The sequence below is a fragment of the Hypomesus transpacificus genome, chromosome 26 (genome assembly GCF_021917145.1).
Source record: "Hypomesus transpacificus isolate Combined female chromosome 26, fHypTra1, whole genome shotgun sequence".
Taxonomy (NCBI): Eukaryota; Metazoa; Chordata; class Actinopteri; order Osmeriformes; family Osmeridae; genus Hypomesus; species Hypomesus transpacificus.
This window is the reverse complement of record NC_061085.1, coordinates 4,888,707-4,916,145: the sequence shown is the minus strand read 5'-3', so window position 1 is coordinate 4,916,145 and position 27,439 is coordinate 4,888,707. Positions and strand designations below refer to the sequence as shown.

The window sequence follows — 27,439 nt, the reverse complement described above, 5'->3', positions numbered from 1 at the left end:
TGTGTGGGTTTGTATGTGTTGGACTATTTTATGACATAATGGTGGCTGGTTCTATTTCTACAATAAAACATACAAATGATCCTATTGCTGAATACATATCCACGGCTCAAGAGTGAAGTAATAATAGTAAAGTAACTATTGATAACTATAAAAGTAACAACTTTATCTCCCGTCAAATCATATGCAGTCAAAACATATGCAGTCGTGTGCGATTGTTAAATTAAATCATTACATCGCTTTTAGCATAAACAATTTCAGAAGTTGCCTATCTGACCTGCACTGCTGCCACTGAACATCTTAAAACTCACACCAGAAGCGTCAGATTGTTTAGCAGGTGGGATGATAGAAAACCACAGCTGGAGGCAAGAACTCTATCATAAAAGAGCAGGTCCTTTGGGATGCAGATATGGATCATTGGCTCCTTCTCTCTCTTTTTCTCTCTTTCTTGCTCTCTTTTTCTTTCTCTCTCTTTCACACAAACACACACATTCTTTCTTTCTCTTCTCTCTGTGTGTCTCTCTCTCATTTACACGTACACAAACACACACTCAAACGCGCTGTCACCCTCTTCTCCCTTTCTCTTCTGTAGGCTTTATCTTTCTGACGCGCGCACTCACACCAACCTTGGCTCGACGTCAGAGGCTGTGCAGCAGTGCAGTATAATGGGAGCGTAGGCAACCCAAAGTGCCTCATAGGCTGCTATCGCGATTTCACTCTGCCTGGCGCTCTCTTCCCCGACCCTCAAGTGTGGATATCCCTCCGTGTCTCACCTCAGTCACCCGAGCCATGGGCCCCCCCGCCGGATTTGTTACCTCTCTTTATGGATGCCTCGTCTTCCCTTGAACTGGATGATTGTTTCTTGGCGCAGTGAAGAAGGAAATCATGCCGGGACTGCTAATGGATTTAGGGGAAGCGCGAGTGACCATGCCGTGATCTTGCGCGTGGCTACCGTCACCCTGCCGAACGACCGTATCAAAGAATTCCGGGGGAATCAAAGCGTACGGGGGGATCACCACTGTGCATTTTACAAACAACATGAAGATTACCTCCCCGCTGGTAACTAGTCTCTTTTTCAGGTTCAACCTCAGGCTGCTCCCGCTTCTGCTGTTGTTTCTTGGATACTCTCGCGGGATGCCACACGTTTTAAGATTTGGTAAGATAGCCTACTTGTTGTTGGAGGTTAGATAAAGGTGCAAAGGACTGTGTCTAATTATATCCATCCATACCCGCAGTCGTGTCGTTTTGTCTACCTATTTAAATGGTGCCGTTTGAGATTCAGAGCTGCTTGTTTTGAGCTGTTTGGCACTCATGTTGACTTATTCTCAAGGAAAACATTGCAAATCCAATCTTTGTTTGTCGGCCTTTTTTTTTTTTTTTAAGTGAATGAATCAAATGTATTTTGCAGTGTAGGCTATGGATACATCCTTGTACTTTTTTCCAGACCATAATGTAATCACATCTTTGCATCACCACCGCGGTTATAGTGAAGCAATTGTCTTAACTTAGGCTACCAGCAGGCAATTTAGTGTTTACATAAAAATGCCGGCAATTAAACCGGTTGTGGTTTGAGAAGCTGAACATGCCATAACACTAAAACAACAGCTGGTGGCGAAGTACAATGAATTCAATCCACGATCACAATGCCACTGGCATGTTTAGTAATATGAGTAATTCAGTTATTGTAGCCTATAGGCTTTCCTCTATCAGAAGAATAGACTGACTGTCTGTAGGCCTAGTATAATGATATAACCTTTCAGAATGCAATGGACGCCACATACGACTAGCTGTTCTTATAAACTACCACCAATAACTTTGAGGTTCTATTTTGAGATTTTGTGTTTGAAAAAGGGATGGTAATTTGACTTGCTTTTTTTGGTATGTTTCGCTGGAAAATTATCTTTAGAGCTTGGGCACCAGCTGTGAGAAGATCACTACAAACGTTATTCCAGCCAGAATCCATCATATAGCCACCAGAGACAATATCTTAGTGACCTTTAAACTGCTGACAGTTTAAAGCCATATGGCATACCTGGCCCATACCTTTAGGCTACACTGTTGTATTCAGGTCGTAAATGTACATATACCTCGTTGCATAGTATGCTATGCTTTTGTCAGTCTATGTTTGAAAAGCCTGCCGAAGACTTTTTAATAGTGACAGCGAGCTGCTCTTGCAGAGGATGTCATGTAATGTTGACAGCACTCTCTGACAACCTCTAGTCCCCAAGAGGGGCCTGTTTAAAAGTCAGTCTGCGTCCGCACGAGCCGCCACTATGGCAACGGGATGTGCTTGTGAAACTGCTGCAGCCTCCCTCTGTCCTCGCGCGCTCACTGATTTCCCGTCTCGCACGCTGTCTGACTAGACTCCGCACTAGGCTCTGCAGCGCGCACGCTTGCATCAAGATAGATACGCTTACTTGCGAGAGATAGGCCGGCGATACATCCCCCTGTGACTGGGTGATTCATGCATATGTCCTGAGATATCTTGCTCTGGGCTAAACGCCATCCTCGTGTGTGATTCCAGTCTTGCGGCGTCAGACAGGAGCGTCATTGCACATAATGCTAGAGCTTTAATGTTGTTTCAACAGCATTTTACCTTTCTGCATCGAGCTACAAATGGAGACATGACGCTCTGTTCAGGACCATGGACAGCGAGTCCCAGTTAGCGAAGATGGCCTGGTATGGGCCAACCAGTTTTATGCATCAACTTAAAAGTTATTCTGAGAGACAGAGATAAATATTGGAGAAACAAGTAGCCGATACAGAAAGACCCTCTGTAAACTTATCCCAAAATACAAGCAATACATACAGTTTTTGTTACCAGCACTTCAACTAGCTTGATCAGTATTTTCCGAGCAGCTTTCTGTGTATATGCTGGGTTGTGGAAAGGGTCACTTCACCTAGAGTCGCCCCCTTTCAGTGCTTGTCCTCCTTCCTCACAGATGCTGGACAGGACGTTTGTCCCGCTTCTGTTCTCCTGTCAGGCCTCGACCTTTTCACTACCGAATCTCATTCGGTTCACAAACGGCTAACACAAAATCAACAAACAAGTGCAATAGGCCTACGTTCTGTAGCCTGACCCTGCCTCTCGCTGTTGTCTCGGTGTTCTGCCATTTTCGACCTTATCCTTATTCTGTAACCATAACTTTAACCTTGCTGTGTGCAAGCCGTAGCCTACTTGATGGACATGCGCACATCGTGGTAGGTCATTCCGAGCGATAGCTATAGCCTATTTGTATTGTATTTGAGTCTAAAGTATTTGATTAGGCCTATGTCTAGAGGAAAACATTTGGAGAAGGGAATAGTTTTAATAAATAAGTCATTTTGCTGCCAAGGGGAACAGATGTCGGGTTTATTTAGCCTGGTTGTTAGTTAGAGACTAGTGATCAAATCAAGCACACTTTCCAATGTGTGTTTAATGAAAAATGATTTAACTATATGACGTAGGCTACATCATGTTAAATTGGTCTGCATTCATTAGCAAAGGAATGTCACTATGCATACATAAGTTCAGGTGGCTGTCATAGTGTGGTTTTATCACATCTTGTAATGACTAAAATGTAGGCCCTACCACATTTAGCTTACATTAGCCTGTGTAGGCATATTACTCTTGATAAGTTGTAAAGACAGAAACTAATCATCTCCCTTAGAACGACTGAAAACCACGGTGTCAATGACTTTGAGACAAGGCCGTAATGAAAATATATATTGGGAGGGGACACCCCTTCCCCAATATTCAAATCTGGTCAAAATGTCCCCCCCAATATATTGATATAAAAATATATGAATGTCCTACGTTACGACAGGCAACCACTCACACTGTCGGAAATGATCATAACAAATGTAATTCGTCCCCCCCAATGTACGGCCTTGCTTCGAAACAATGTTGTCATTTCAATAAACAGACATGACGAATCTGCTTCTGCAAAGCTGGGCTGATAGCAATTTAACCATACACAAAGACACCAATGCACAAAATGATTAAACGTCATTACCTGAAGCACATGGGGTTTTAGTTGCTGTGGAAAAACGGTATCTTGTACCAGAAAAAAAACCTCGCTCAACTTCACAGAGGAAATATTGTTCCTAAACTGATGTTTTGGTGTTGTTGTTTACTTCCTTTGTTTATTGTACATTTACATGTTTATGGGAAAACCTTTGGCTATATTGCGCTTTTTCAGTTTCATTTAGTTAATTAAGTCCAGACATTGTTCTCCCTATTTGTTGAGTGAGCTGTTTTCACAACATTCGGCCGAGTCAACGCACACGAATATGATTGTTGTTGCATTATTTACCAAGTTTTCCTTTCTCCGTCTGCTCGGTTCACAGCAGGCCTATGAAATTATCGGGTGGAAAGGCGCGGGAAAAGGCCTGAGAAGGAATACAGAGGGACTTGTAGTTAATTGACTTTATTTGCTTTTGCTGCTCCAGTGTGCATTATCAGCTCCACTGAGTTTAGTTTAGGATTGCAGGCATTATGGATATTAGTGCTTGTCCCGGCCCACTGCCAGTACGTTCCCAGCGAGTACATTTAAATAAGCTCAAAGCTGCTTAAAATATTCACGTGTCACTCGCGCGCTATCTAGCTTAGAAATGTGAAACTATATCCACCCGCTTGCAAATTATTTCCATGGTTTAAAAATACCCAGTGAGGCTTTCAAGAACAAAGAGGAGATCTGTTGCATTAGCATGCAGAGCTACACACGGGTGTGAAGGATGAACCAGGATTTCTTTTGCGTATTTACAGGCCTGTGTCTTTGAAGGTCTCGCCGTTGTCATGCAGAAGGTCTCCTCGATGGCATTTAATTCAGGAATTCTTCTTGCCATTTGGAAACAGAATATCTATGAGCTGTGAAATAAGAAACATCATGATTCTGAGAATACTAACTATGTGTGTTTGTTAAGCTGTTGTCTGAATTTTACACTTGACTTGTTGGGGTTACTTATTGTCTATATGCTGTAGGCCAACACAATCCCAATTCTAGAAAAGTTCCAGAATATTAGGCTTAGTAGTTTTACTCACAACCCGGTACCGGATACACCAAGCAACTATGTAAGTGACAATATATTTAAATCATCTTACCAATACAGCATGGCCTGAGAAATATTCTGAGCAGTAAAAAGGAGGAGCAGTTCTCCATCTGATGTAGCAGACGCAATTTGTGGATAAGCTTCCTCTCCCTCACGGAGCATCACTCTTGGTCATTGTCACTCAGCAACGTCCCTTGGTATGTGTGGGGTCAGGGGTTACGTGTGATTGGAGATGTGGAAGCCATCTCCGGAGAGAAGCCGTAACGGCTGGGGTCAGTGAGGGATTCTATGTCTCGGATCGACTGAAAGACAGTAGCTGATAAGCAGAAAAGGGACTTTTTATTTTTTAGTGGAATTCATCCGTTCATAACAAGTGTAAAAGAGTAGTAGGACAACTCATTGAGAGGCAGTAGATGGAGAGAGAGACAGACAAAAGAGGGAAAGACAGAGAAATACTCAGGCAGATAAACATAGAGATAATGTTAGAGAGAAAGAGGGAGAGACAAATAGAGAGAGCGGCAGAGAGAAGTAGACTGCAAGAGAACAAGAGGGAGAGATGGTAAGAGTTATACAAAGACAGAGAGTGCAGGATAGTGGGATTAGATGAAACAGGAGCTATCAAGCTAAGGATTGAGCAACAGAGCAAACTTCAGCACATCCTGGAGAGAACAAGTGTGGATGGACATTAATTCAAGACATATGTGTGCTTGTGAGCGTGTGTGCTCGTGCACACCTGTCAAGAGAGAATGGGCCTCTTTGCGTGCATGAGCATTTGTGCTGTGTTTGACTGTGTGAGACAGATCATGAATAAAGAATGTCCTTGTGAATAAGTGATTACTCCAAACTGTCCTGTGATTCAGGGAGCTCTCAGTGTTTATCTAGCGTACACAGAAGCACTTTTCTGCAGTTTGTTTTTATACTGTGGATTTATGTCAAACCAGACTGAGCTTACTCACACAGTCACATCTTCTCATACATTATGCATCCCATTTACCGATGCAGTACAGATACTCCAGTCTAATCTACCTACACAGAGCTCGGTTAACTGTTGCTTGTGCGTGTTGTTTGAACAACCTATCCAATTGAAAGCTTTTAGTGTTATTTAGAAATAAAACCAGGCTGTACTGTATGTGAGTTTGTGTGTTGAAAGAGGGAGAGAGATAGAGGGTGTGAGTAGTACAGTCAGTGTGTAGTGAGTGTATACACAATTGTGTGTGAGGGTGTGTATGTGGGTGGAATGTGTGTGTGAACTGTAACTTCATAACAGATTTGTGGCACTAATTAGAACTGTGAAAGGATTGTTCTGGGGGACAGCAACAAACCTGTAATTCAGTGAACATAGCTTGTCATCAAAGATGATAAGAGCTCTAATTGGACATTGAAATTATTGACTGTAAGATTGCTCTGTTATTAAACACTGAGATTTTCTCTGGTCTTTTGTGTAAAGTCTTGGTTTTTCATGATCTTGATTTTAGAAAAGTGTGTATTGCTCTTTTTCGTGGTGTTTACACTGACAACATGTACAAATACAAATGAAGACATGCACACATACTAACACACAAAACATACACACACAAGCAAATACACGTCTACACCTACACACACACACACACACACACACACTAATGTTCTAATTGGAGATGAAACAGCCAATCGGAATTTACCTTCTCCAGTGCTCCAATTGGTTGATTTTGTGGAGCCTTTGTAATGCTGTGTTAAGTTGAGCGAGTGAGAGAGAGACAATGTGAGCTAGAGTGCTTGCAATTTTTTTGGGGTGCTACATATCTCCTATTGCTTGCTTAGGATAGATTTTTGCTTTAAAAAAATGTTTACCTGTGCTCCAAATCTCCCATTGCTCACTGAGGAATGAGGCACACACCTGCAGCTCCACCTGACCTGACCCCATCTGAGAGAGAAAAGAGGAGTTGAACAACAGAGAGAGAGCACAACGCAATATATGTTTTTTTGACATTTGAGAAAGGAATACATGAACATTTCTCAATACATGCCAAGGAAGCTTATAAAAGGTATATTGTGGGAGTATGTGTGTATAGACAGGATTTCCGTAAAAACGATGTTCATCACTTCAATGATTCAGCAGACAAGGTATTGTTCAGGATCCACAAGTAATATACAAAACAAGCTGAAAGTGGCTTTGAATAGCGTCTAGTCCCCTCATTTCATTCTTTCTTCTTTCTCCACTGTCTTTATCAAATGGAGGTATGCCAGGTGAAGGGGAAAGGTAGACGGATGGAGCCTGTGTATGAGGAACTGAGATCAGCGAGCTAATGTAGTGGTACTAACCAGTACTGGTCCTTGTTCATTTGGTGCCCTAGGCAAGATTTATCAGATTTATACCCCCGGGAGCGCAAATCGGGGTGCCCGCCCCCCCCCCCCCACACACACACACACATACGGGAGCGCAAATCGGGGTTTGTGCGTGTATGTTTGTTGAATGGGGAGAGAGATGGAGATAGTGTAATATAATCATGTATATTAAAAATATATATTAAAAAAGCCAGTTATTGTAAATTGTATGGTTAAAAGGGAACATATGGTCAACATGAATAGGCACAAACTTACATTCAACCTCGCCTCCCCCAAATATCTTTCACATGCTCAGCAACAAATATGAGGCATTTAATTAGTGCAGTAGTCAAGAACTAGTAGTCCACATCTCCAACAATAGTATAATATTTTATCAGACACGGTGCAACAACAACATCATGTCTCAAGTATGACATGATATAGAATACAAAGCTACAAAGAATGTTGCTATGTCCCCTTTGTCAAGTGATTAGTCCAGGTAGAGACTGAAGATAGGTCTCTTGAGACCTTGTCAGTAGTGCAAAGTTGAACATGAAGTTTAGTCCACCACTGGGCAGGAGGGATGGAAAAGCATCGCAGGGGGGGTGGAACTTCTGATGCAAGTTCACATTTTAAAGGTAATGTTGACCAATTATTGTCTAAAACACAGATGTATTGTTCACCCTTTGAGTGTGTGTGTGTGTGAGTGTGACACATATAGAGATGGGATTGCATGTACAGTAATAATGTGTGCGTGTGTTTTTTCATACAAGAAGTGACAATCCCCTGCCTCCTTCTTTTTCAACTCCCTATGAGAGGCACTGATATTCAAGGCACACCAGACATATCGACAAAGGTATTTCGTTCTCCACCGGACATGAAATGAATGTGACCAATGATGAGTCCAAGTGGGACTGAACCACACATTCAGCAAACTATATAATTGTGTGGCCAGTACAATACTGCATGTCTGTCTCATTCTTAGGTTGTAACAGATATCTGTTATATGAAACAACTGAAACTAATCTTAAGTCAACACTTGTTGGTTAGGGGCATTCATAGCTTCAGCAGTAAGATAGCTCGCTAGCAGGCCCATGTCAGACACCATCTGATGCACATGTCAGACACCATCTGATGCATTAACCCTAACCCTAAGAAAACTAATCTACTGTACATTTGTTTACATTTATTTTTTGCAATTCATCCATGCCATGGAACCAGATCCTATCTGACTAAAATGTATAAGGTTTGGCCCCTTTGTCCTCTTCTGTTGTTTCAGTCACGTTTTGCACAGTGAGGAAACAGTGTTGAAGTGAGGTAGGTCCTTTGTAATTCCTTTAAATGCTGTGGGAAATTGAGAAAGCTTTATAAATCCACTTTCCGCGTCTCTCCATGTTTTATCTGTACATGTTCGTGTCCACAAGTGTGTTGTGTTGGTCTGTCTGTACGTGTAAACATTGCCATTTTCTTCGGGCTAAAGCTCATTTAAAATGGACTGAGGCAAAGTGGGAAAACTGTTTTGTGGTCAGACAAATTGAAATGTGAAATTATTTTTGGAAACCTTTTGGATGCTGAGTCCTCCAGACTAAAGAGGAGAGGGACCAACCGGCTTGTTATCAGCGCTCAGTTCAAAAGCCTGCATTTCTGATGGTATGGGGGTGCATTAGTGCCTATAGAAGTCAGCTTTCACATCTGGAAAGGCAACATCAATGCTGAAAGGTATATACAGGTTTTGGAGCAACATTTGCTTGCATCCAGGCAACATCTTTTTCCGGGAAGGCCTTGCATATTTGAGGAAGACAATGTTAAACCACATTCTGCATCTGTTACAACTGCATGGTTTCGTACTAGAAGATTCCGGGTGCTGAACTGGACTAGCCTGACGTTGTCATACTCATAATTCTAGTCAGAATATGAGTCTGAAACCGCTCAGTTGGGCAGTGAGTATGGGGCGTGTTTCAACCGAACCCAGAAAACAATGCCTCTTCGCAAAATTAGATGGACCTACAACCAATCAGAGCAACGTAATATGTTGTTTGATGAAAACCCAAGCGCTCTTTGGTGACGTGGTTGATTACGTTACTGTTGATCATCTGTCCATCATTGTATAAAGCCCGCCCTGACAATTTGATTGGTCCGAACAGCTCCTGTTCGGACATACTTTTTCCCCAACCAAGCTACCCCAGACCCAACTTTTTTTTGTGGGAGGGGCTAGGTTGGGCTGGCAGCCAGGCTAAAACTGGCCTGCCTGCAGTTCGGACCTTTCACCAGTAAAAAATATTTGGTGGATCATTAAATGAAAAATATAACAAAGAAGACCCAGGACCGTTTAGCGGCGAGAATCCTATATCAGACACAAAACTGACAACATTCTTCCCCCACAACTCCAGCAACTGGTCTCCTCAGTTACCAGTAGGGTGACCAGATGTCCGGATTTCGTCCGGACAGTCCGGTTTTCCAGCCCTGTGTCCGGACCGCTGTTGCGTGTCCTCCTTTTCGCCCTTTTGTCCTCCTTTTTGACCCTTCCCGCCCACCGTCGCAATTTGCCACTCGTGTAGGCTTTCAGATGCCCCAAAAAATTACCTCCTTGACCTCAGCATACATGTCCTATTCAAACTAAAATGTTCACAGTGAAACCAGAATATCAACTCGGAATATTGTGGCCCTGATCTCATTTCCATATCTGATCATTATCACGAGTCAAAAGGAAAACTACAATACCCTTTTCCTCCTTGCTCTGCCTGGCCCCCTGATACAGCAGTTTAGCTATGAACATGAAATGCCCCCTCTTGAACACTCAACCTTTGACCCCTGATAACAGCCATAATACATGGGCGCAGGGTATTATTTTACACAGGCTTTCTGTAATATTACAGGTGAATATGATAATAGGCCATTAAAAGAAACAGAGAGAAAAAGAACAAGAGCCAAAGGAGGAAGACAGAGAGAAGGAGGCAGACACAGACAGAGAACAGGAAGGAGAAAAAAAGAAAAAGAGCTTGATGAAAGGAGAACAAATGCGATGGAGCTAAATATATTCCCATGCTGTTCACTGAGACCTTATTTGAACTGAAATAATTGTATTCTTTCCTCGTTAAATGTTTAAATGTAAAATCAGTTTGGTTGAATTGGAATGAATATCTTGTTTCACTGAACATTCACATGTAGCATAGAAGTGAGTAAAGGAATTACTAACAACATTTAAAACCATATTGATTTAACTGTCACGGCCACATCCGTGCCCCCCTGTTGTTTTTGGTTTTGCCCTGTCCTAGTGTTCCCTGTCTCATTGTCGTCACCTGTGTCTCGTTCAGTTCTCGTTAGTTTCATTGTGTCCACCTGTGTCTTGTTTGTTTTTGTGTATTTAGGTTCCTGTTTTGTGTCCAGTCTTCATTTGGCATTACCCTTTGTCCCTGGGTGTACTCTGTGTGTTTCCAGTTTTGAGCATTTTGAGAATAAACCCCTTTTTGTTAGGGATGGGCGAACGATGCCTTGTGAAGCTTTGGTGGTTTCTTCCGGATTGTGCCGGCCCAAAGAGCCGAACTATCGGCGCATTGAAAATGAACAGCGTCATCTAGCAGCCGCTAAAACTGGCTGAATGAGGCGTAGTGGTTGTCTCCGACAGTAGACTACCCTACGTTATTCAATATTTAATTAAGGCTACATGTGTTCATTTTGATCTGATATTAGTTCTCACACATTAAAATGTTGTGATACATCCGTAGGCCTTTAGAATTATGTCATTTTCTCACAGTAAAAGTTAAAGAACGTCGTACGAGGGTCCCTGCATTGAGGCGCGAACTCAGGATTCCAGATTCGCATGAACAATGTTGGCGTTCAATGCTTTAACCAACTACACCACCGAAGAAATCATTACTTTTTGTTGCGGGTGGACGGACTTTATACGACATGGTCTTTATATCAATTAAACTAGATAACACCGATTTTTTCTTAACATTTGTGATATGTAGGTCTATTGTGAACTGGGGGAACTTTATTTTTACAAATTATTATTACTGTTGACAATGTTGACGAATCATCAACATTTGTTTTCTGGGCACTGTATAGACCTACCTAGTCCTATCATGTTACGTTTCATTTCAATAAAATAACACAACACAAATGCACGGATTTATAATTATTACTATATGGATTTGGCTAAATAATAATGACTGATGGAAGAAACTCTAGCGATGCCTGGTGCTGCTTCTCTGACAATGTGAGATTTGTCTTTAACAAGAAGCGGTGGCTTCGTTCCTTCCATGGCTCTGGTTCAGAAGAGCGGCAAAACTTCGAACCAGTTCGTGACGTTTGAAGCATTGAACGTCATCTGTCACGTGGTTTCGTAATTTGATACAAGCTCCAAAACACTTTTTCGAAACTGTGCGTATTGGTTTTGCGACACAAGCATCGATGCGTCAGTGCCATACGTCCCATCCCTACTTTTTGTTTGCATCTCCTGCCGACTCTCCTGCGTTTGGGTCATACCCCTCCACACACCGTGACATTAACAGTATGTGAAATATTTTGCCATGTATTATATTAGCTTGTCAATTGAATCATCAACTAATAAATGAATAAACAGAACAGCTGGCATTTGGTGTGGATTGGTCTCCTCTTCCAGTGTGACTGTATGGTGTCAGATTTGTGTCATAAATCGGGAGCGCATAGATTATTTCGCACACGCAGAAAACACGTGTTCGGCTTCATGCAGTGCCAGCGGCGCCAATACGCGGGTAACTTGAAGCGATGCATGCCGGTTAAAATTTTTGCGAGCGCCTGACACGCTCTCATAGGTTAACTCTGCTCGCGCAGTGAAATTCTGCTCAGCTACCAGTACAACTCCCGGTTGTTGAATTTGTGCTCGAGTACTTATTTCTTGCAAGTGGAAACTTAATATCTGCGCATGTGAAATAATATACACGCTTGCAATTTTTGACACAAATCTGACACCAAATGACTGGGACTGTCCAATCCAGAGTTGGCGTAGGACATCTGGAAAGGCTCCAAATCTTGAATTTTGAAGATTGAACACTGTGACTCATACTTTTATCTACATTAGCTACTAAGGAGTGCTAATGTGGACATATTGTGCCCACAATGTCTCACCTGGGTACATCATAGACACACAAACACAGACAGAGAACACAAAAAATACACACGCACCCTCCTCTGTCATTCACACACACACACAGACACACACATACCTAACAACTCTTCCATGTTGAAGTTACGCCTCACCAAGTCTGCAGCGGATAATTAGCATCTCTCACACGTGCTTAGGCTTGATTAAAACTCGTTTTATAGTAAGCAGCGTAGCGAGGTCGCCATCTGTCACCTGCTGATGCCACCCAGACGTACCCTCGCAGTAAGGAGCGAGGGAGGACAAGACCGAGTGAGAGAGGAGGAAGAGGAAAGGGGATAGAGAGGAAGCTGTGAGAGTTAATGAAATGCGGGCGAACTGAAGGGTTAAGACGATAATGACAAAAAAGGAGATGAAGAGAGCGGAAGGCATGATGAGCTAAAGAGAGAGAGAGGAGAGCAATGGGAGAAAGGTGATGAAAATGAAGCGTGTGTGTGTGGGGGGGGGGGGGGGGGGGCATTCTGCTCAACAGCTGTGTAGGTTCATTCAATGTGCCCAAGCAACCTGACCCAACACAAATATAGCATATCTTATAAGCAAAATGCATTATGGTGATTTATGCTCATGCGAAGGAGCTTTGTCATTCAAGACAGCTCCATTGTCATTTATCACATGCAACCCAGCACTCTCTCTCATGATGAATGATTGTTGTTGTTGAGAGTGTGTGCTTGGTTGTGTGTGAGTGCTCATGTGCGCATTTCTATGCGCACACGGTTGCCGGAGCTTGTATGCATATGTGTGTGCTTTTGTGCGTGTAAGCTTATGTGTGTGTGCGTTTGGATGTTTGTGTCCTTGTGTCCTTTTTTCCTTGGTGGCTGTAGCTTCCTAGACACTGCAATAAAATAGACAGAATTAGAGCATGAGGAGGTAGGAGGCACTGAGAGCTACAAATCCTTGGAGTTTTCCAAGAAAATAAAAAAACATAAAAAACCTGAACAGGCCTGTGAAGAAAAACTCACAGTTTGGCATAATTAGCCTCTAAGATTTTCACTGTATGACAAATTAGCACACAAATGTCAGACAGGAGTTTAGCACAGCTACGAGTCCTCCCAAATTAACACGTACACTTTAGTGCAAGCCGGGCGAATTAGCGCAAGTTAACCAAACCTGACAACTGAATGATGGTGATGTCAGCGCGGAGTGCCGGTCGGTGTGATGGAGTCGTTGGCTTGGAGCAAGAAGGTTGTACTTGAAGATGGCCTGGCTATGAACTTGTGACTGCTGCTGTAGTTTTTCAGATAGGATCTATTATAATGTGAGGAACAAAGTGAGGAACACTGGTCTATCATTTGATCTGGCCAGTAAAATGGCTGTTGTGTGTCTCCCCCATGTATCAAGCAGCTCCCTGATGACATCCTGGAAGGGTGAGGACAGGTCCTTGCTCAGCGCAGGAAGGTCAACCAGCCACTAGGGGAGCCGCAGATTAATGACCACGGGCCCCATCGTGATACCAGCTGTCACGCGTCACGGCCCATTCGGCGGCCGAGCCAGTCGAGAGTGCTCCCGTTGAGAGGCTCTGGGATATTTACGGAGCGTTTCCATCACCTCCGGCAGTCCTTCACTCTTAACGGCTCAGAGCACCGGAGTGTCATTCCTATCCATAAGGAAAGGGAAGGAATGAGAAGATAACAATGGGGAGAGAAGGCAGGAAAGAAGGAAGGAAAGGAAAAGATACAGTAGCAAAGTAGAGGGGGGCAACAGAGAAAAAGAGAAGGGATAGGATAGGAGGGGCCCAACAGGAAAGGAAGGGAAGGACGAAAAGGAAGAGATACGAGAGAGGAGGGGAAGAAATGTAAAGTTGGAAAGGAAAGGGTCTGCACAGAATTCTGACTGTGTACCGTAGGGGCCAGTTGCATAAACTTAGTTTAAGACTACTGTTAGACAGTCTTACCTTTTCAGGTTAATTTAGTTGCATTAATAGTAAGACTAACTTAATCTGGGGTAGGAAAGTTAGCCACCTCTCCCTCTGGCTAAGACTTGTTGTAAGGGTTTAGTTGCTATGCCAATGATCTGTTAGTAGGCTAATTCATCATTTTAGCATAATTTATTACAAAAAAATGTTTGTAATAAATTTTAATTTATTAAAATTAAAAAGGGTTAAATTAAAAAGCTTAAAAACGCATACACTATTTGTTAATAAGACAACTTTTTAAATATTGTATTCCTTCAACAGATAAAGGTTTTCAGCAGGTTTAAATCGGTCTTTCGCCGTTAAGTGTCGCTGTTTTGTCCGCCATCTTTTCTTTTTTCGCAAAGTGTTTTATTTTACCCATAATGCAAAGAGTAACAGGCTATCTAAATCCGTCTTACGTTAGTCTTTTATAGTGACCTCACAAACCTCACAAACAATCACACAGCTGCTCTGCCACCCAGTTACTACAGAATCCTTCTCCTACTAATGGGGTGGAAAACTCCTAAACTGTTATGTCTCCAGCTCTGGCTATGGTATGGCAACGAAGGAAGTCATTGTAGTTATTAGACTGTTCAAAGTAATTCTAACAGTCGTTAGAACCCCTGTCATTAAGATTATCCAGGCATGATTATGAAATGACTTCACCTCTTTAAGTCTATAGAGGCTCATTTCGAATTAGTCTACTTGTGCGAGGCCCGTTGGCAGTGCACACAAGTGCAATCAGTGCCCATTGGCAACATATTTTTGGCAACATATATTTATATTTATTTCTAGCGAAATACATTGGCTCCATCGCTTAATAAAACTCAAGGAATTAATTTTAATTTCTCACAAGATCCATGTCTCCATTCCTTAGTGCAGCTAAATATGGCAGTATTCATGCTATATATTTATTTGTGTATTTGTCAAACCTCTCATCCAAACAGCATCACAAGTAACACTTCACATCCTTGGATCATCAGGAGCAACAGTCTTGCCAAATTTCAACTCCTACAGTGCCAGGTTCTCAAGATAAACAAGCCTCAGACAGACAGACACACACACACAGATACCGGCCTTAAGAGTTAGATGTTTGATTAAAAAAACTCCCGAACAGATGTGAATAATTCCGGCATTCCTATTGTTCACTAAAAACCACTTTTTAGTTTTTTTTGTTTTACTGTTTTCATTTTGTTTGCATATTGCAAAGTTTAAGTGTTGAAGAAGATGTGATTTAATTTGCATCACGGTTTTTCCCTAGGCAATTATAGAGCGAGGGTAGGCTACGAGCTGTAATGTTTTTTATGTAGGCTGTGTTTGTCTGGACAAAGTACAATCCCATCCCCCCTCCTAATCAAGTAGTGAATTGGATTTGAGTCAAGTGTCCTTAAATATAATGTTTCACAAGAAGTTGTGTCAACTTTCAAGCATACCTTCTGTGTGTTCGCAGTTTTTGTCATACTCGTTATTGTCATAGGCCTACATTCACTTTTGCCTACATCCATGGACTAAATAGTTCAAGTTCAAGTCTTTTATTTGTCAGGTACACAGAAAAACACAAGGTCAGACTGGGCACTGAAATTCTTAAGACAAGACAACGCAAGCACCTGGCATAACATAACATATAAGTACACAGAACATAGTTTACATCTATGCTGAGCTTAAATAAGTGAAACTTCCTAAAGATACAGATAGCAATAAATAATCGACTATACTAACCCTAATACTAACCTCCTCTCTGTAGGCTGACTCATCACTGTCAGAGATGAGGCCCACGATGGTTGTGTCGTCAGCAAACTTAACAATGAGGTTGGAGCTGTGCGTTGCCGCACAGTCGTGAGTGAACAAGGAGAACAGGAGAGGGCTGAGCACACAGCCCTGGGGGGTGCCTGTGTTGGTGATCAGTACGGATGAGGTGCGGTTACCGATTCTCACCACCTGTTGCCTCCCCGTCAGGAAGTGGAAGATCCACTTGCAGAGGGAGGCTCTTAGTCCCAGGTCCACAAGCTTGGAGACCAGTCTGGAGGGGATCATGGTGTTGAATGCTGAGCTGTAGTCAATGAACAGCATCCTCACATACGTATTCCCCTTGTCCAGGTGGGAGAGAGCGGTGTGCACAGTCAGAGCGATGGCATCGTCTGTAGACCTGTTGGACCGGTATGCAAACTGCATAGGGTCCAGGGTGGGGGGCAGCGAGGAGCAGATGAATGATTTGACTAGCCACACGAAGCACTTCATGATGACAGAGTTCAGTGCTATCGGGCGATCGTCTTTCAAACATGTGACCTTGGTGTTCTTGGGCACAGGGATAATGATGGTCCTCTTGAAGCAGGTGGGGAGTACAGGCAGGTTAAGGGAGAGGTTGAAGATGTCACTGAAGACCCCTGCCAGCTGGTCAGTGAGTAGGCTAATCTCGGGCATTGCATTGTGCACAGGATTAATTTAGCTTTGTTTCACCTGGTAAACTGTGAATACATCTTTTAGGCTCTTTTCGAAAGATGCGATTTGCACCAACAACTTAACCATGCTGACTTAACACATAACTTGAACAGACATTGGCCGGGTTTCCTAGATTCGTTAAGAAGATTCTTAACGCCAAGAGCTTCTTAGGAGCGTTCTAAGAGCGTTCTAGAGTGTTCTTAGAACGCTCCCAAGAAGCTCTTAGCGTTAAGAGCTTCTTAACAAATATGGGAAACCCAGCAATTAATAAATGCGGTTGGGAATTTTGAATGTAAGTGCCGAACAAATCATAACTATTTAACTTGCACACAAGTACATCATGGAGAGGCTGCAGCTAATCTCACTAACACTCAATCTATAATCATTCAATTTCTTTCTCACTGCCTAGACCATGTTTATAAAATCCTTCCTCAACATACTAACATCAACAATAGAACTGCATCTATCTAACAGAAACCTGGCTAAACAATGACACGGCAACAGCAACTTTGATAGAAGCGTGTCCGCCCGATTAGAGCTTTCACCAAGTTCCAAGAAATCAAAAAAAGGTGGAGGAGTCGCAGCTATTTTCTCATCTAAACAGTTCAAAATCACTGAGCTAGGTGAATTCACATCATAAGAATATCTTGCTATAGAGCTCAAAACCGAATCAATACTTTTGTTATTATATATCGGCCACCCAAGCACTCGCCAATATTCATACAAGAATTCTCTGAACTATTATCACTATGTGTCACTAGATATGACAAAGTAGTTTTAAACGGAGACTTAAATATCCAAGTAAATAAAAAAGCAGACCCAAGAACTATTGAGCTCTTAAATCTCCTCGACAGTCTCGATCTAACTCAAACTATAACAGACCCAACACACCGGCATGGGAACACACTAGATTTAGTAATAACAACTGGACTAAACATCAATAATATTTCAATAATTGATCTACCCCTTTCAGACCATCATTGTATACTTTTTAATGTGGAAATTATCCTAACAAAAACCACAAAATAATTCTTAGTCCAAAGAAGACATCTAGATGATAGACCTATGATGACATTTTCTGAACAATTGCTCTATATGAGCCAACTAATCATGAATGCTGTCTGAATGAAATGGTAGAGAACCTCAATGATGCACTTTTATCTGTGTTAGACTCTATCGCACCACTGAAAACCAAAAAGAAGTCCACAAGCAGAACCTCCCCATGGCTGAGAAATAAAAATGTTAGTCAAACGAAAAGAAATTGCCGTGCATCAGAGAGAAAATGGAGGAAAACAAAGATCACTATCCACTACAATATCTACAAAGATACACGAACCACCTATGACAAAACCATCCGTCTAGCAAGGGGAGAATATTTTCTCCAACATTATTACAGAAAATTACAGAAATTCCAGAGTTATTTTCTCCACCATTGACCAGATGCTAAACACTGTCCCTGCCCCCCCCCCCCCCACCCTCAGCAGTTAAATGTGAACAGCTTGCTTTGTTATTCAAGAACAAAGTAACTTTGATCAGAGCTAGTATTATTAAAGGGGCAATTGACTGCAAAACCGATTTTACCTTGTCATTGTTGAAAAACGACAGTTCGGAGGGTAAACTGAACATACCGTGAATATCAAAGTCTATTGACACCTCTTTCCTATTCAAATCTCAAAAAGAAAAAATTTGGCTGTAAAACGCTAGCTTTTCAACAAAGCCACCGGTCCTACGTAGGACCGGTGATCGCCCTCTTATTGGCTCTGGTCTGTATCTTTGTCACGCCCCAGAATTTACATCCAGACCAGCCCGAGGTAGCGTCTATCTCCGATACTAGTTTAGCTGCGCGCTGCTCTGTGTAGGCTACTTATAAGGAATTACAAAGAAGAACGTTTTGAATTATAACAAGGATATTGAAAATGGACCACGGTCGTAAATGCTGTGTTCCAGGCTGTACAGGGAAGGCTAACACTCACAGTCTTCCCAAGGAGCCAAACATTCAACAGGCATGGCTGCTGATGTCTATGAGAAGATCCCGGCGAAGTTCGACACTCAATCATTCATTTGCTCTGAACATTTCACCGAAGACAGTTTTGACAACCTTGGACAATTTCAAGCAGGATATGCTAGGAAGCTGAACCTGGAAAGAGGTGCTGTTCCAACCGTATGCTCATTGCAACCGCAAGCTAAGGACAGTATGATGTTGTGCTAACAGTTATTAGCAATGCTAACGTTTCCTGTATATAGCATACCAGGTCGAATGCTAAATACGTTTCTACACACATCAAATGACTCTAGTCTAGCTAGACTAGCTGTAGTCGGCATTAGAAGGGAAGCTTCCGAAAAATAGCCAGAAAACGAACTGCAGTCTGGCTTATTGCTAACGCCTGTCTAGATAATCTATTTGAAAGAACTGAAGAAAGGCAGGTTCTAGATACAGGATACGTTAGCATTGCTATTAACTGTTATTAGTAACACCTAGACTGTAGGCATGTAAACAAGTTTAGCTTGCTACAGTAGTTAACGCAAGAGCATAGGTAGAATGTGTGATAATTTAGCCTAGTTTATTGGCAATGGGGCTAACGTTGATTCATGTTCCTGACTGTGTTTCATTCAAATAAATAACCTGTGTAATGAAAATGTACAATTCACGATGCATGTTTGTTCAGATCTTTGTCATGTTATTTTACAGCAAGATATCTAGAGCTAGCCTAGCTAACTAACTGAAGCCGAGTAGAATCACGATATGGTTTGGTTGCTAAGCTGTAGCCTAAGGTTCTACCCACCTAAATCAATCCAGTTTGCTTCAACAACAGAAGTGGAAACAAGTAATGTTATAATTTCAAATTATATATAGTCAATCTGTTGAAAACAGTGTTGTGTAGACACAATAGATTTATTTGCGCGTTTTTATTTCAAGTCTCCAACTTCGGTGTTTCAGCGAGTGCTGCTGTTGGCCGTGTTGCGTTTTTGCTCCCAGCTTCACTCGTTGATAACCAACCAATCAGCGCGCAGCTGATCTAAATATTAATGAGCATACCATAAAAGGAGAAAAGCTAGTGTTTTTTCCCGGGAACATTTCAGAGGATCTGTCAGAGGGCATAGAACAGCACACGGGCCATTTTCAACCCAACCAATGTACATACCCTATTCGGAGACCTTAAGGAACAGTGTGAAATACCCAAAAAACCCAGTCAATTGCCCCTTTAATAGTGGGGTTAAAACTGACATCAGTAGATTCTGCAACACAACCATGAGCACATTTACATGTATCACACTAAGAGACCTTTCCAAAATCTTCAGAGAATCTGCTCCACAACCTCAGATATTGATCCTATACCCACAACATTCTTTAAGCAAGTGTTTGATAGTGTCTCAGGTCCGGTGCAAGAGATTATAAACATCCCTTAGAACTGGTGTCTTCCCAGATGCCTTCAAAACAGCTGTTGTAAAGCCCCTATTAAAGAAACCCAATTTGGATAACAGTCTACTTGCAAATTACAGACCAATATCAAACCTTCCATTTATTAATTAAGTACTGGAAAAGAAAGTATTAGTCCAATTAAATTATTTTCTTGAAGAAAATAAAATCCTGGAAGTCAGGATGTCAGGTTTTAGGAAATATCACAGTGACACAGAAACTGCTCTCACCTAAATAATTAATGACCTCAGACTAAACTCTGATGCAAATAAAGTCTCTATCCTTATCCTGTTAGATTTCAGTGCAGCATTTGATACCATCGATCACGACATCCTAATCAATAGACTGGAAAAGCTTATTGGGTTCACGGATAGTGTATTGAACTGGATGAAATCATATATCGCAGGAACAAAGTTCTATGTTAGTTTAGGAGACCATAGGTCTAAGAAACATGAGAACGGCTACGGGATTGCTCAAGGAAGCTGCTTAAGTCTATTACTTTTTTCTCTTTATTTTTTCTCTTTATGTTACCACTCGGCGACATAATCAGAGAACATAACATAGATTTCCATCGCTATGCGGATTACACACAACTATATATCCACTGAACCCAACGATGCAACAGCCATCAATTCCATTACCAACTGCCTGTCGGCAATAAACAAATGGATGAACGATAACTTTCTTAAATTAAATGAAGACAAAACTGAAGTCCTACTGTGTGGCCCCAAATCCAAAAGAGAGATGTTTACTAAGAATCTAGGAGGTTTAACCCCCTGGCTTAAACCAGAGGTGACAAGTCTCTGTGTAATCCTGGACTCAGATTTGAATTTCAACTCTCACATTAATAAAGTGACCAAAACAGCTTTCTTTCACCTGAGGAATATAGCAAAGGTACAACCATTCATAAACCAAAATGATACAGAGAAGTTAATTAATGCTTTTATATCCAGCTGGCTGGACTGCTGTTACCTTCAGAATTAACTTTAAAGTCCTTTTCCTCACATACAAAGTGTATAAACTACACACCAGCTACAACACTGCGATCATCAAATGCAGGCCTATTAGAGGTCACCAGAAGCAGTCATAAGAAGATTGGTGATGCGGCCTTTGTCAATTACGCCCCCAAACTATGGAACAAATTACCCATAAATATTAGGGAAACAAACACGCTACACATTTTTAAAAGACAGCTTAAAACCTACCTTTTTACCAAAGCATTTAACTAATTTTATCTCATAAGGGTTTTACTACTTTTATTAGTTATATTATTGTTTCTTACATTTACATTTAGTCATTTAGCAGACGCTCTTATCCAGAGCGACTTACAGTAAGTACAGGGATATTCCCCCCGAGGCCTTTGAAATTTTGAAATTTGAAATTTATTGTTTGGAGGATAACCCCTTGAGATGCAGCATCTCGTTTTCGAGGGGGTCCTCAAGACACAAGACAAAGACAAATACATGCACATTCAAACTCGCTCAAGTTCCCCCACTCCCAGACCTCACCCACCCCACCGACTCCTTATTGAATACATATTGTATTATTGAGAGGTATATATACACATATACATACATACACATATACATACATATATATGCACACATATACACAAACCTTCACCCGTACACACGTACAGTATTTATTCATAAATAAAAAATAAATAAAAAAGAAAGAAAAGTCCAGTCAAACATGAGCAAAACATTTACAGCGATAATTTGCTTGTAAGTGATTATAAAGGGATATTTTGAAGGAGTGCAAAGAAGTGATAGATCTTAGAGACCCTGGTAGGCTATTCCAGTCTGAAGGGGCTTTAAATTTAAAGGTACGCCTGCCACTCTCTTTTGAGATGTTTGGTACAGTAAAGAAGGGGTATTCGGTGTGTCTCAATCTGTAGATAGGTCTATATGGAATTAAATATTCCTTCAGGTAAGGAGGATAGTCAGAGTAGATACATTTGAATATAATCTGGTACCAGTGAAACTGTCTTCTGGCTTTTGGTGATAATAAATTCAGTGTGTTATACATAATGCAATGGTGAGTAGTGAACGGACATCTCAACACAAATCTGCACATACTATTGAAAACAACATTTAGTGCTTTTAGATTAGATTCTGATGTGTTTTGATAGACAACATCTACATAGTCTAATATAGGAAATATTAGCTGTGTCACAATTCTGAACCTAATCAGTTGAGTGAAACAGTTAATAGAACGATACAATATTCGTAAATTACAATTTATTTTATTGACTACTAAATGAATGTGACGCCTAAAGGAGAGTTGTGAGTCAAGTACAAGGCCCAAATATTTGAGTTCATCAACTTTAACTAGCGGAGTATCATCTGAGAATTTGAGTAAGAGATTGTTGTCTTGATTCAATGTAGCTGATCTGGTGGGAAACAGCATACTATATGATTTTTTCTTATTGAGTAGTAGGCGGTTGGAATGGAACCAAAGTTGGATGGCATTAAAGTTAGATTGCAGTGTGGATTGAATCCTAGAAATCGACGCGTTAGATGCATAGATCACCGTGTCATCTGCATATAGATGAATAAGACAGTCTGAGCATATTTGAGGAAGATCATTGATACATATAGAAAATAAAAGAGGCCCTAAGGAAGAGCCTTGAGGGACATCTTTTTCCATTATTAAGGATTCTGATAAATAACCCTGAAAAGAGACTCGCTGACGTCTAGAATGGAGATAAGAGTTAAACCAAAAAAGAGATTGTTTAGAGAGGCCTATCGCATGTAGTTTGTCAAGAAGCATATAATGATCAACCATATCGAAGGCCTTAGTGAGATCTATAAATATTGCAAGTAGGATGAAGTGCCTTGCCCAAGGACACAACGTCATTTAACAGCCGGAATCGAACCAGCAACCTTCTGATTACTAGCCGGAATCCCTAACCGCTCAGCCACCTGACTCCCTTGCGCATAAGTTTCTTATATACTAGTGTAATAATTGGACCAATACTCTGTTCCTATTGGTCCAGAAGACGTTCTCAAAAGTCAATAAATCTGTTTATTGACCTCCCGAATGTTTTGCAGAGGTCAATAAACGTTAAAAACCAACCAGAGAGTTGTTCTGGGGGGTTATTTCAGAAAGCTGGTTATGCGACATAACCGGGTAAGTTAACTCTCCAGCTGACACACAATGCTGCAGCAACTTACTGGCAATGTTGCTACAACGCTGGCTGTCATATAAGGAGTTAACTTACCTGGGCCTACGGTCTCGGTCTCGGTTAACAAACGTTTTAACAAATCTCGGTTTACAAAGGCGTTTGCAGACCTGTAGAGGAGTAAACATTTGCTGTTTGCTATTTTAATTATTACTTTTATCACTTGTATTATTGTTTTTATTGATTTTATATAAAGCACCCTGAGCTGCAATTCTTGTATGAAATGTTTCTCATTTTATTCTGCATACAATGGAACATACTACACATTTATATTTGGAAAGAGATTTCTTGAAACTGCAGATATTTGCAGTTTTCTGTCTGATTAATTTCATTTCCTCAAGAAATAGAATCCACGACCAAATAACTATTATGCCTGTCTTACTTGCACTGTTACTATTGAGGTAAAATAAAAGGGAAGGACAAGCCATACTGTCAAGCTGTGCTTTCATTCCATCTAATTTCATTTCATGCACACACTCTTGCACACATACAGATCAGCAGGCCTCCCCCATAATGAATATCTAGACCATAACTCACTTAGTTCTTTCAGTCGGACTATAATTCACACCCAGCCTGATGATGGGAGCTCTATAATTCACACACACACTGATTATTCCTGCTGTAACTCACACACCTGCCATCAGCTGGACCACAATTCAACGTAGAGATGGAGGGATGGACTGTTGAGTGGGGGGTGGTGGGAGGAAGAGCGGTATTGGGTTTTAGGCTTTCTTTAAAAGACAATTCTTTCCCTAATAATGGTGAACCAACAGGACTCAGCCTCGCCGTAAATTATCCATTCCCTCTAAGTAGGTGTCAAGACCATCAAATGTCTGTAGACAGTAAAATCGACAATTCTCCACACCTGCCAGAGAGCAATATTTAGAACATTAATGTTTGATGCTCAGTACTTGAGTACTTATGAGTAGAAAGGATTGAAAGAAAACAGCTCTTCTGTGTCTTTAAAGAGTCCCACAAGCACACACACACACTCACACACTGTGCTTCTTGAAAGTATGTGAACCCTACAGTAATGGCCATTATTTGTTATAAAATATTACCAGAAACAATCCTTATCTAAATCCCTACTTACTACTTAAATCGAATTTAAATGTATTAGATGAGAGCCTATCACATTTTCACTATATTTATCTGTTTCTACACAATTGGTAGTTGTGTACTTAAAATGGACAGATTGTGTTCATTCACATGCTCATTGACAACTTTAATACATGTTATACAAGTATGATCTTTTTTTGGCTTGGGTACTCATTGGATTGTCAAGTGTATGATGGGTTGTGTAGGACTACAATTTTAATTCAATAAACTATAAGTGAATTTCTCATGCATAAGCAATATATTAATTAATTAATGCATAAGTGTAAATCATTTATTAGAAATGTTTTTCATATGTATGTATATGAGACATAGAAAAAAGCTGCGTTACAAAGGACAAATAGGTTATTGTAAGAAATGATCAATTTAAATTAACATCAGAGGTGACTTAATGAACAATGATGTGTGTGATGGTTGTTAAAACTATTCTCTTTCACTAAGTTCCCACGCAAAAAAGGAACAGCTTTTGGAGCTATGTTAAGGTTAAGGCAAGAAACCTGAAAGTATCTTAAGCCTCTGAGAATTACTAACACTATGTCATGTGTTGGATGTATTTGACCTTAGACAATTGTGTCCTGACAGGAATATTTCTGAAGTCCTGAAGGAATATAAACTGCAATGGCGGACCAATGATTGTTAGAGGTTGTAACATAATGCGGTCTTTGCATTCTTATCTGACAACAGGGAGTTTCTCTCTCTGAATGATAGGCCTTCTGAATAGTAGACCTTCTAATCTAAATTGATGAGATGGCCTTGGAAAAAAGTTTTATTATCAAAATGTCTCTTCCCACTAAATTACTAGTGTCTATTTAAATAAGACACAATAGACAGTTTTAAGTTAAGTGCTCTGTAACGTTCACATATTCCATTTATGAGAGAGTCACACTGCAGGAAAATCTTTATCCGGGTTCAATATATTGAACCTAGGTCTCTATTTCATACACTGCCACCACGGCCTTAATCAGACCAAGGCTGATTCTTCACACCTTCTACTCTAATCATATTTGTATTTATTTATATTAGCATGATGAAACAATAAATATAATGCAATCTTTAGCTGTGTAATTTATAAATGTATAGAAAGGTCACATCAAATTATTTTATTCAATACTGACCTTTTGATAGCTCATAGGCTAGGTTAGGATTAACAGTATGTCTTACGTAGGTTTATATGATTCCTTATATATTTAGATATCCCGCTGGGATTGTCAATAGGAGCAGGACCAAATAATTACATGTAAGCCGAGCTGTATTTGTTACAAAGAGCAAATAAACTTTTGATAAATTAAAGACAGTGACTTTAAAGATGCCCTTTTAAGAAACATACTATTGCTGCTTGTCATGGAGAGATGTAGAATAAAGCTAATAAAGTGGAGCAGATGGAGCCTTTCTATCTTTTTATCTCCTCAATTGTCTTTCTTGCCTTTTCTCCTTCTAGCCCCAGACAGTCTGCTTTAAGCAATTATCTCTATTCTCTCACCGTTCTTCATACTATCTCCTTCTCCATTCCTATCCGCTCCTTACTCATTAATTAAAGGGAAAACGCTATTTTCTTTTTTCCAACACTTTCTCTTTCTCCCTCCACCCTCTTTTTCTCTGTTACTGTTTTCTTGCTTTTCCCTTTCCTCTTTCATTCTTTCTCTCTTTCTGTCACTTGTTGTCTCTCTCTCTCTTCATCCCTCCCTTTCTCTCTCCATCTCTGCCCTGATGTAATTGAATCAATGAGCAGTCTTTAATGCTGGTTGAAACCCCTTCAGCTTGGATTATGTCAAACTCTGCATGCTCCTTGAGAGGATCACTTGACTCCTGAACTCTGGAGGCATCTGAAGTTAATTCTAAAAGATTCATTCATTCCTCTTTTGTGAATGGCAGATGTATATATTTTTTTATAAAATCTGAAATTCAAAGTCAGTCTTAGACGTCACAGTTGTGTATATAAAGAATTAAGGCCAATATGAATAGAATGGACATTGTTTGTATTTGTCTGTTGTTTTTTCCATTTTCATCAGTTTATAGATTTCTGAACAGGCTGAAATAATCCTGTTTCATGAAAAACAGAATCCTGTTTTTCACAAATACAAATCAATGGAACAAAGTGGGTAGGTGAACCTGGCAGTCAGAGCTGGGAGGAGGGTTCAACAACCCCTACACTAACCTCCCATCCAGTTTAATTGCTCTAAATTACACTCACCACAAACAGAATGCAAATCGGGCTTCTCAGCCAAAATGCCAAGTCTGTACAGCTATTTTCATCTCATTTTATGACAAAAGGTTCCATCGTAATAGCCCCTAAAGGAGCAAGAGAATTCACTAAATGTTTCAAATAAGTGTCCACTTTTCAACTGTGTAATTGCAGCTGTCGTGTTGAATATCTCGCTCTAAAAACATCGCTGTTGCGGAGGAGTCCATTGCAGTCATAAAATGAGGAACTGAGGCTTAAACTTGTTTTCTGCTGTGTCTTCCCTTTAGGAGGAATTTTTGAATCCATCGAAAGTGGCCCATCAGGAGCAGAAGAACTAGCTTTTAAGTTTGCCTTGAACACCATAAACAGGAACCGCACACTACTGCCCAATACTACCCTCACCTATGACATCCAGAGAATAAACATCTTCGACAGCTTTGAGGCCTCCAGAAAAGGTGAGAAGAGGCTGACCTTAATCACAGACAGTCAATAGTAGACATCTTAAGACCCATGTGTGTGTCTGAATGTAAAATAACATGATTCAAATATATTTTTGTTGCGGTGTTGTAAGCACTACAGTGAATAGTGTTGCAGCGATTGTGTATTTTTGTAGGCCAATGTGGAAGTTAGCATTACCCTGGTTCCCTTGACAAAAATATAATGATTTTGGATTATTGCAGAAAATAATCTTTGCGGTAAACAAAGGTTAAAAAAATTTTTTTTCCCCAGCT

General features: G+C 40.8%; 1 protein-coding gene across 1 annotated transcript in view; it reads left to right on the top strand.

Moving 5' to 3' along the window:
- The first annotated feature begins 547 nt into the window (after positions 1 to 547).
- Positions 548 to 27,439, top strand: part of grik2 (glutamate receptor, ionotropic, kainate 2) — a 66,926-nt gene continuing 40,034 nt past the window's right edge. Inside the window, exons 1-2 of the mRNA XM_047049895.1 lie at positions 548 to 1,153; positions 26,996 to 27,163. Of these exons, the coding sequence (XP_046905851.1) occupies positions 1,036 to 1,153; positions 26,996 to 27,163 (286 nt within the window). The 5' untranslated portion in view covers positions 548 to 1,035. The remainder of the gene's footprint in view (positions 1,154 to 26,995; positions 27,164 to 27,439) is intronic.